Raw genomic sequence first — 10,992 nt, 5'->3', positions numbered from 1 at the left:
TGACTCTGGACTCTGTGGTTTTTGGTATGTTATGACATGACATGAACAATTAATCTTAAACTTAACTTCAATGTATAAAAATATGTGTATACATAAGTTGGTAATTTACACAAAATGTTTATATTTTTAAAAATATTATTTATTTATATAATTCTCTTGCATACATATATATATATATATATATATATATATATATATATATATATATATATATATATTTATATATTTATATATATGTGGAATCAGATTTGACAGTAAACTCAAGCAAAACCTTCAATGTCAAACAAAATTCTAAATTTGAGAATAAATAAAACTTACTGAAGCAAAAAAATTAGAAATGCAAAACATAATTCACATAATTACATTAAAATTTTGAGTGCTAGTTATATTTTTTTGCTTCAGCAAGTTTAATTCTTTCTTAAATTCTGACGTCAGTATGACATATAAGTTTTACTTGATTTTATTGGTACAAATCTGATTCCTTATATATATATATATATATATATATGTATGTATATGTATGTATATGTGTACCTGTTAAGTGGTAAGTGGGCAAGAAAGTATAGTCATTGTAAATGGGGAGTGGACTGGACTTAATGTGGATATCTGTTCAATAGATGGAACCTCTACAAATGCTCCTAAAAGACATGGTGATCAGGAGAGTGGTGGGGATGATGATGATGACGTTGATGTGGGTAAGTCCTGATATTGTGACCATTAGACAGAATCACATTACACCAGGTGTTTCTGATGTAAAAGGATAGGACAGGTTTTTAGGTTTTATCAGTAAAAATGTTTATCATCAGGACACAAGAATAAAGAGAAGAATAGATTTTGTGTAAGAAGGCTTTTCCAGCTAAGTTTATCTCAAATCACACTGTACACACTTAACTATAACCTAGTGTAACAGAATGACCAACACATACATGCAATTATTTACTTAATACTGGGGCTGGAGCATCAAGAAGGAAGGCATCATCACTTACCCTATTGCATTTCAATAGGGTAAGTACCTTGTGCTCCAATTGTAAAAGTGCTCTTTACACCAAGCTTGAATCTAGAATGAAAATAAAATCCACATATCTAGCCAGTTAAACACAAAACATTTTAAAGCATGTTTAACATACATGAAGATATGTTTGTAGTAACATATGTTGTCCCCTCAGATGATGATCTGCCATGCACATCCACCACAAACCCACCTGCTCACAGCCACAAAAGAGTCAGAACTAATTACAGACGTGATGCCGGTGATGATCCTGACATTGTGGACAAAAGTAAGAAAAAATGCAAATGTTTTATTTTCTTAAAGAAAGCATAATGATTGTCTAAGTAGGATGTGAGACTTGTAAACCTATGTTTAACAGCCTTGATGTATCTTTTGTTAGATGGAAATGACATGACAAAACCCAAGAGGGTCAAGAAGCCTGCAGATGACGATGATGATGATGATGATGGGTGTGATGTTTATGTTGATGTTGAAGAATGTGATGAAGATGGAGGTGAGTCCAGATAATATACCTAAGTGTTCTGAACATGAACCTTCAACTCTTTCAATTAACTAATATGTTTCTCAGACGGAGAAGAGCAACACATCACATCAACAATATCAGCTGTCAAGCAACGTCAGAAACATCATGATGATGATGGTATGTCTCATTTTTTTTAACAAGCTAAAGAATATCTGGACGTTCTCAGAAGACACTGAAGGAGACACTAGTTATCCAAAAGTCATTAAATCAGTACAAACTGGACTTTGAAACAGAGCCAGTTACATTAATACATTATACATTAAATCTACCCCCTGCTCTGTCCCCCCTGACAAAACCAGAGTACGCTATCAAAGTGTTTTTAAAGGAAAATGGGCTATATCGATGAGCAAATAACATGCAACAGGCTGATATTCATTTCTGTACTTCACTTGCAAACTGTGCATGGGACTGAGACTTGAATTGAAGTCAATTAGATAATATTCCCCCAAATTATTTCAAAGAAAATAGGGTTACTTTCTTACTCACAAACTCAACAATTAAGTTGCAGTTTTTCTTTAAAGGACTTGCCAGATCATAGAATCTTTATATTCTGTTCTTAAACTCTTTATCATTATATCCAACATTTGTAAGAAAACACTCAACTCAATTGAAATAGTTTATTTATTTATTTATTTATTTATTTTGTGAGTTGTGTTCCATAAAGTATTAGTTATCCATTCTATATTCTGATCTATTTTTGATTTCTAGATGCTCCACAAGTGTCCAGAAAGAGACCCTGGACTGCTGAGGAGAGGACTGTGGTGCTTCGAAGGATGGGAAAGTTTGTTGCTCTAAGGAAGGTACCAGGGAAGAATGACTGTCAGATGTGCATCTGTAAAGAGTCTCCGGTCCTCAACAAGAGAACATGGAAAGACGTAAAATACTACGTCCATAATGAAATTGCCAAAGTAAAGAAAAAGCTTGCCTTTTAAAGGCATGGCAATTGCTGTTTCTGTTCCTTTCTGTGCTAGATTTACATGTTCACAGACAGTGTCTTTGTTTTTTGCTGTTGCTCATCAGAAGTGACAGTCTGTTTCTATTGTTGTCACCCACAATTTTGAATTAAATTCAGTTTTTTTCTTTTCATATTTGCAACTGCAACTGTTGCTAGTCAGAAGTGACGACTAAAAAATAAAAGTACAGTGTATACAAATGTTTTAAAACAGTTTTAAAACTGACCTGCAGTTTATGGAGTCCAGTCTGACGGTGGTGTCAGTTTACTCACTCTCGAGGTCCAATCCCTTTTTATTTTATTTTCTTTTTAAATGGACATAAAGCTGCTGCACAACTATCTTTTATGTAAAATAACTGAATCTGACAGAAAAACAAAATCAGAAGGCCAAGTGTGTGATGGCATTTTATTTTATACTGATTTGTTTTATTTTATATTTTGCAATAAAATTGCATGTGGGGCTTTACTGTTCCAAATATAAGTCAGGCTGAATGTCCTTCTTTGACCAGTATGTCATGACACCTTTTCAGATTTACCTTTTCATGAATATTTAATAATCAAATATCAAAGATTCAACTTATTTTTTAATTTATTACATGACTGAAGACGCTTAAGGTCTGGACCTAAAACTCAGTGCTGTGTTGTCAGAACATCACCTGTGCTCTCTCATGTCTGCTCTGTGACTCAGTGCAGTAATGTTTCTGCTTGGCTCTGAAGTCTGTTTCTGGTTTAGTATAAATAAATAAGCAAAGTATTATATTCAGATATATATATATATATGAATATATATATATATATACATACATATGTGTGTATATATATATGTGTGTGTGTGTATATATATATACATATATGTGTGTGTATATACATATATATGTATACATAAACATTCATTACATTAAACAAATAAATAATCAATAAATGTTTAGGTCTCATTTTAAATTAAGATAATTTTATCTAGTTCAAGCATTGGGAACATTTTATTAATACTTTTTAATAATTAATAAAAAATGTAATATAATACTTGAGAAAAATGGAGAAAATACTTTCAGCTAACTTTCTCTCACTGAACAGAAGTCAGCAAGTCTGCTTTGCTCCCCTCCCCCACCACATTAATGGCCCATTAACAATTATCCAATCAGAGCGCAAGGTGGGAAACTCGGGTCAGATCACAGTCAAGCTGCACCTGCACTGCTCATGGAAAGGGTCAGACAGAGGATCACTCATCTGTGGATTCACCACTTCAGCTGTGGCTGTTCTCCATCAGAAGCACATGTAAGTTATTTTCACCTTTCTGACAGTTTGTTAGCATGCACTGGCTGTTTTATGTTTTATTTTTTTTCCATCTTTCTCTTGTAGGCCAGGCCACACTTTTAGCTAACACAGCTAACACAGCTAACACAGCTAACACAGCTAACACAGCTAACAGCATGGATAGGCTTCCTCAGATTTAACTACAGAATAAACTGTAAAATACTAAAAGTGTCAGAACAAGTTGTTTTTTTTTTTACCACAAATAAATTATGCTTTTTAATATTTTAAATATTATATTTACATTGTATACATTATTCAGTCACAACAAAGACTGTCTGTGGCTCTAAAAATGCAACACTGAATTAAATCATCGTGATCGTTTTGCTCTGTTTTTTTCTCCAAAATTACTGTCAGAGTTTAGAGTATTTTGAACTGGGCTTCTTGGGTGAAGTGAACATGTTATGTCCCCTACTGTGAAAAGTGATACATTTGTTATATCTTTTAGAGTGTATTACTAATATAGTGTTTGTATTTTAGAGTTTATTACCATGATGCTGGTCTTGATGGTGTGAGTGAATTATTCATTCATTGAAGAAATCTCACAGAGAAGTTTAAACATTAATAATGAACCATTTTATTACTTATATTAATGATGTAAATTGTCATAATTTAGGTTGAGTGATCTGCTGTTTTGTGATTATTTTGTGTGTGGCATTACAATGACAGGAGTAGCTGTAGGAGGTAGGAGAGCAGAAAAATGATGTTCTGTTCTCCAGTTGTTTTGCACCACAGAGATGCTAGAGATGCTTATTGTTATCCCCGATGAGCTAAACTAACTTAGCATTGGTGAAACTTTAGTTTAGCTAGTAATCACAGCAACTCCAACTGTAGTTCAGAGTTTCACCATTTGTGACTCATCATGGAATTAACATAACATAAATTTACAGCAGTAATAACAGTAAAGGAAATGTTAATATTTAAATTGAGTACCAAATTATTTCTCATAGACCACACTAATATAATAGTGATGTCAACAAACAAAGCCAAAACATTTTAATGTCAGTTTATTCACTCTTAGATTTAGTGGCTTGACTGTCATCATTGCTTTGAAATATCACTATATGGGCATTTTAAGACGTAAGCAAAGTCGAATTACATGACTCACCACATAACCCTGTTTTTTTGCACTGCTAAACAGGCCTCTGAGGCTGAGATGTATTATACAATGGACCACCCTGGATCCAGAGACCACCACTCACCTGAACGGGATGTGCCCCATGAAGTGTTCGAGGTAAGAAAGCCTTATAAATTATTTTTGACAGTGATTTCTTATTCATACTAACCTTGTAATCATTGCTTTAAGACATCATTACAAATCCTGTATGACATGTTTTCATTGACATCATTCAACTACCACCACTCTTCAAAGCCACCTTACATTGATCATGAGATGCCCCTGTCAGAAACAGCCTGCTGCTCACCACCATTATCAAGTATGTATGAGTATGAGGTCCTAGAAGCACCAAGCAACCACACATAGGTCATGCCATCATTTTGAGCAACTGAAAGAATGATATCGGAAAGACACCAGAAATTACAGTTAAAAACAAGCAAGAAAAAAATGGCAAATTATCTCATAAGATTAATATTTCTTTACTAACAAAGTGGCAACCAATCATGACTGAATCTGAATCTGAAGCATTAAGATTTCATGTTTTGTTCAGTGCCATGTTGACATTTTGTAACCATAAGTTAGAGGCGGGGCCACACAGTTGAGAAAGTGGGCAATATCTTTCCAAATATGAGAAACTCTCTCTGAAAGTGAATCATGGTGACGATGATGGTATGTTTAATCTTAAAGGAGACACTAGTTGTCTAAAAGTCATGAAATCAGTACAAACTGGACTTGTAGATTTCTTTCAGACAGTTACTGGTCTTTGAAACAGGAAGCTCATTTCAGACACAGTTATTTATTCATAAACTCTGACCAAACCGTTAATGATTAAAAACGAATGAACATTCCTCATTCTCAAATTCTGACATTGACATTGAAGTTTTAATTAATTTGACACAAGTCTGATTCCGTACATACATATATTGTACATATATGAAGCTATATTCATTATTTATTGTGGGACTGGACTTAAACAATATCTTGTTTAATAGATGAAGATCTGCCCTGTCCAACTCCAAATTCTCCTATGCGGCGCAGGAGGAGACCTGCGTGCAAACAACGCAATGATCAGGAGAATGATGATGTTGGTGATGTGGGTAAGTCCTGGTTTTATATATGACAGAAACACCTGGTGTAATGTGCTTTTTTCTGTATGAGGTAAAAGGACAGGAATAGACTTTAGCAGTAAAATGTGTCTCATCAGGACACGAAATATTCTGTGTCAGAAAAGCTTCACATTCCAGCTGTCAGTCTGAAATAACAATAAATTACTATTAGACACAATCATCTTAAAGTGGACATATTATACCCTATTTCCCCCATTAAAATAGTTCCCTGGTGTCCTAATGAACATGTCAGTGACATGCTTTGGTCAAAATACCATAAGGATGAAGCATCATAGCAGTTCAATAACCCTGCTAAACCCGCCCCTTTCAGAACGCTCGGTTTTCGTGCATGGTCCCTTTACATGCAAATGAGACACAGCAAACACACACCCACTTCTTCCAGGGGGTTTCTGATTTGTCCTTGTTACAGCGCTCACTTGCTCAGATGCTGTTCCCTCCCCCACCCTCCACTAGTTCTCTGACAATATCAACATGGCAGCGTGCGCAGAAAACAGCCAGAGTTCCGTCACAGGAAGAGACGTTCTACATAAGGATCGAGCCGAACAGTGCCGAACTGTAAATTAGTTAAAAACAATTAGGGACAGCACAGCTGACCGCCACCGCTGATCGCCAGCGGCGCACGGTGAGCTGAATACTGCCGCTGTATGTGACTGTATGCTCCGGAGACCTCGCCACCGCTGATCGCCACATACAGCGGCAGTTTAGGCAGATCGCTGATCGCCAGCGGTCCCTGTCCCTATGTCTTTTTAACTGATTTTCACAGAGAGTGCAGCACCGCTGATCACCAGCTGCTGCATGTGACTGTATCAGACTGAGTCTGTGCTCCAGTCATGGAGGACGTACTGAACAAATATTTTTAATTAGGACGTGTCAGAATAGTCAGTTATGAGCTCTATGTGACCTTTTCTTAAAAATGTGTGTGTTTGTACGTCGGTGAAATACGGTCGCTGACTAAATACGGCGACCGCTGGCCGTAGTCTGATGTGAAGTGGTGCGAACACACGAACACACGTTTGCTGACTTTATCCGGCACATTAGCTTCATATATAAAATCCTCTGTAAAACACTGTGCTCCACTGTGCAGCCACCAACATCACACTTGTCCCTCCATGTTGACATAATTCTGCTCTTCCTCCCTCGACTGCACTCTCGCATTTTATAGGGACAAGGTGGAGCTAAGGTGGAGCTCTCCAAGTAAACTTACTGGTGGGTGGTAACATTCGTGGTGAAATGCGCATGCTGTCGTCATAAGCGCAGGGAATTCAACATCGAGTGTTTTATCTTCTATACTTACACTAAGGGGGACCACGAAAACATGACTGAGTATTCTTTTTCCACACTATGGTGACTGGTAGGGCCTCCAGAGTCCCAAATATAAGTATTGAAATGGTTAAAAAGTTGATTTTGCATAATATGTCCCCTTTAACAATAATAATGCTGCTAAAAATGTGTAAAACGGCAGCAACCAATGACAGATTCACTGCTCCGCTGAGCTTCCCAGGAAGTCAATAAGATATATTCCTCCAACCTTTTTAAAAAAAATGTAGAATTAATGATTACAGAACTTACCTGAGGTGCCAGATTATAGAGCTTTTATATCCCAGCCATAAATTCTTTATCATTATATCCAAAAAAATTCAGAAAACACTCAATTTATCAACTGATTTTCCTATATTCTGATCTATCTCTCATTTCTAGTTACAAAAGTGTCCACAATACCCTGGACTGACGAGGAAAGGACTGCAATCCTCCGAAGGATGACAAAGTTTATATCTGCCAGAAGAATACCAGGGGAGAAAGACTGTCTCAGATGCATTGGAAAAGAGTCTCCTGTTCTGAACAACAGGACTTGGCAAAACATCAAAGACATGGTCGAAAAGGAAATCGACGAGAATCCTTGGCTTTTAAAGGCTTAATCATTTATTTTAATTTTTTGTTGTTCTGTGGCTAGTTTACATGTTCTGTATGTTGGTGAGTAAACAACTTTACAATAAAGTTGCATGTGGGGCTTCTTGTTCCAAAAAAGTCTGGTTTAAACGTTCTTCTTTGACCAGCATGACACTGCAGTTTGAGATTTAACAATCTAACATCAAAGACTCTTCGTCTAATTTAATTCATAATAAAAAATGGTGGTCTATTTTTTGAAAATTTAACATTGCATAATTGCATAATATGGCTCTTAATTTATCCCTAAATAAGGAAGTGTCAGAATATTTAGCAGCTATTTTGGGTGAAAATTCCTTATTTCTGCCCTCAATAATCCCAGATTAAATATAATACTGGTTAATATTGCCCTCTGAAACACTTTGAGACTATGTTTACACTCAATAATAATCTGGTCCTCACATTGCCTTTGGAAATCTTTATTCTGAATCTTTATTTTTTACTGAATCTCAAGGGATGTATAGGTTTGGGGTGACACCTACTGTCCAGAAATGGTATTTTTGTCTTGATGTTTGAAGTGGGAATGCTGGTCCTCACTCACACACACTTTAACCCTGTCCTCAGTTCGCAGCAAGTACAAGAATGAGTGTGTGTGTGTGTGTGTCTGTGTGTGTGTGTGTGTGTGTCTGTGTCTGTCTGTGTGTGTGTGTGTCTGTGTGTGTCTGTCTGTGTGTCTGTCTGTCTGTGTGTGTGTGTGTGTGTGTGTGTGTGTGTGTGTCTGTGTCTGTGTCTGTCTGTGTGTGTGTCTGTGTCTGTGTGTGTGTGTCTGTGTCTGTCTGTGTGTGTGTGTGTGTCTGTCTGTGTGTGTGTGTGTCTGTCTGTCTGTGTGTGTGTGTGTGTGTGTGTGTGTGTCTGTGTGTGTGTCTGTGTGTGTGTGTGTGTGTGTGTGTGTGTGTGTGTGTGTGTGTGTGTCTGTCTGTCTGTGTGTGTCTGTCTGTGTGTCTGTCTGTCTGTCTGTGTGTGTGTGTGTCTGTCTGTCTGTCTGTCTGTGTGTGTGTGTGTGTCTGTGTGTGTGTGTGTGTGTGTGTCTGTCTGTGTGTGTCTGTCTGTCTGTGTGTGTCTGTCTGTCTGTGTGTGTGTGTGTGTGTGTGTGTGTGTGTGTGTGTCTGTCTGTGTGTGTGTGTCTGTGTGTGTGTGTGTGTGTGTGTGTGTGTGTGTGTGTGTGTTGTGTGTGTGTGTGTGTGTGTGTGTGTGTGTGTGTCAGCGTGGTCAGATCTCTGTGGTCACTCACTTTAAAGTTCAGGCTCTTTGTGAAGTGTGGCTGACGCTGTGACATCTGAAAATATCCTAGATTTTATCAGCGGTTAGGGTTAGATTGACCTCAATGACACAAAGTGACCACATGAGGCAGCAGAGGACCAGCAACTCCTGTGTCCCTGTGAGTTAAAATCACTGATTTTCTCTCTGGGCTTTGGTGTGTGAGAGTGAGCGGTTTACAATTATTATTTTTTCACGATAACGAAACTGAAATCAGTCTCCACTGACAGCCATGTGTCTCAGGCTGGTTGTCAGCAGCAGGGGGCGCTCACGGTGCAGATGATAGCCCAGTAAAGAGAAGAGCGAGTTTTAATCTCAGGCTCTCGTCGCGTTGAGTTAATAGCTGCAGCTGTTTTGACATCACTCACACACAGAGTGGACCTCCGCTGTTTAGAGCAACATCTGCCGAGTCATGCTCATTTCACACTTAACGCTTCAAGTGGCAGAGGGCGGGGCAATGTTTCCACGATGAGCCTGGCGAGGACGGTCAGCACGACCGCGTTCCTGACCCGACCACGGATGACCCGGCGTCAGCCAAACTCAAGCTAATCTACACACAGAACGCAGACTGGAACGTTCCACAGAGGCTCCATGTTAGACTTTGTGTCACTGAAGTCACTAAAACCTTCATTTTATTAGACAAAGATGATATTTAATATTTAATAAATCTGTTCAGCAACTCTGTCATTATTATAAACCTGTTATATTTGATCAGATGGAGGGATAAAAAAATAAAGAAAACTTGAATTTCCTTCGGGATCTATCTATCGATCTATCTAAGAAAAGTAGCTTGTCACATTATTGGCCATTGGCTAAAGTGATTTCTAAAAATCGGTCATTGGTGTGGTGACTGATGCGACAGCTGATGTTACCAAAACAACAACTGTGCATAAGAATCGACCAGATTCATTGAGACTAAAGTACAGAAAAGATTGTGAGGTCACAGAAACCCACACCTTCTTGTTCTGGGAATTTTTAAAAAGACAAAACTTTCAATGGGAATAAACTGAATATTTCAAAAACAAAGGTGAACGTAAATACAGTATTGGCTAAAACAAACAGATTTGACATAATCAACGCTCTCCCTGGATCACATCGTCCCATACATTTCTGAATTAAAGATCCCCTTTGCGACGCCACAGACAAAGGAAATGGTTTTCAGTGCGTTGTTTGGCAGGTTGTCCCGTGTGTGACAGACGTTAGAACGTTACTGCTTCGCTTCTCTTAGAACCCTGTGCGTGGATTAATCATCTTACCGATGAGGCCGTAGGACAGGAACTTGTTGACTGAGGTGAGGGCGAGGCCCGTGATTGGTCCAGTTGTGTCCTCGGAGCGTACCACTTCCAGGAAGGGTCTCAGGAAAATGTTGGGTTCGATGTCCGACAGCTCTGTGGGGAAAAGACACAAAATACAAAAAAGCACGTCAGTCACGTAGATTACGTTCATTATACGACATAAGAACATGTTACCGACTAGGCTCCGCCCTCCGATGGCAGCTTTAACCCAGCATTTTTTTTTCTTCTGGTGAATGTCAGCCAGAGGTCAGCCTGGTTATGGGATGATTGCCTGACTGCGGCCACAGCCGCGGTTTATTTATTTCACTCCACTCCACAAGCCCCGCAGATTGAGCTGCAGGACGGAGTCTGTATTTAGACCTGATTTAAGAAGATTGGTCGTGGCCACCGGCACGCGGCTGCACACCGCTCCGCCGGGCCCCCGCGTTCACCGTGTCCAGCCGGATCAATACAACAC

The 10,992-nt window shown here is 38.4% G+C and overlaps 2 protein-coding genes across 7 annotated transcripts in view; one reads left to right on the top strand and one right to left on the bottom strand.

The window, feature by feature from the left end:
• The first annotated feature begins 7 nt into the window (after window positions 1-7).
• Window positions 8-2,890, top strand: LOC122760319 (KS1 protein-like). Its single transcript, XM_044015411.1, has 6 exons — window positions 8-24; window positions 618-695; window positions 1,167-1,277; window positions 1,389-1,502; window positions 1,578-1,649; window positions 2,241-2,890. Exons 4-6 carry the CDS (start codon window positions 1,400-1,402, stop codon window positions 2,462-2,464), a joined length of 399 nt encoding a protein of 132 aa, XP_043871346.1. The 5' UTR covers window positions 8-24; window positions 618-695; window positions 1,167-1,277; window positions 1,389-1,399; the 3' UTR covers window positions 2,465-2,890.
• Window positions 2,891-10,015: 7,125 nt separating this feature from the next.
• LOC122760317 (Golgi-specific brefeldin A-resistance guanine nucleotide exchange factor 1-like) overlaps window positions 10,016-10,992 on the bottom strand; it is a 32,685-nt gene continuing 31,708 nt past the window's right edge. For 5 of the 6 annotated variants that reach the window (XM_044015407.1, XM_044015408.1, XM_044015403.1 and 2 more), the window contains exon 4: window positions 10,017-10,628. In XM_044015407.1, coding sequence (XP_043871342.1) covers window positions 10,465-10,628 — 164 coding nt within the window. In that variant the 3' untranslated portion in view covers window positions 10,017-10,464. Of the gene's footprint in view, window positions 10,629-10,992 lie in introns of all 6 variants that reach the window. The other variant, XM_044015409.1, reaches the window with a different exon arrangement.

The sequence above is a fragment of the Solea senegalensis genome, unplaced genomic scaffold (assembly GCF_019176455.1).
Source record: "Solea senegalensis isolate Sse05_10M unplaced genomic scaffold, IFAPA_SoseM_1 scf7180000013409, whole genome shotgun sequence".
NCBI lineage: Eukaryota > Metazoa > Chordata > Actinopteri > Pleuronectiformes > Soleidae > Solea > Solea senegalensis.
Note: the sequence above shows the minus strand (reverse complement) of the source record. Positions and strands in the feature narration are given on the sequence as shown.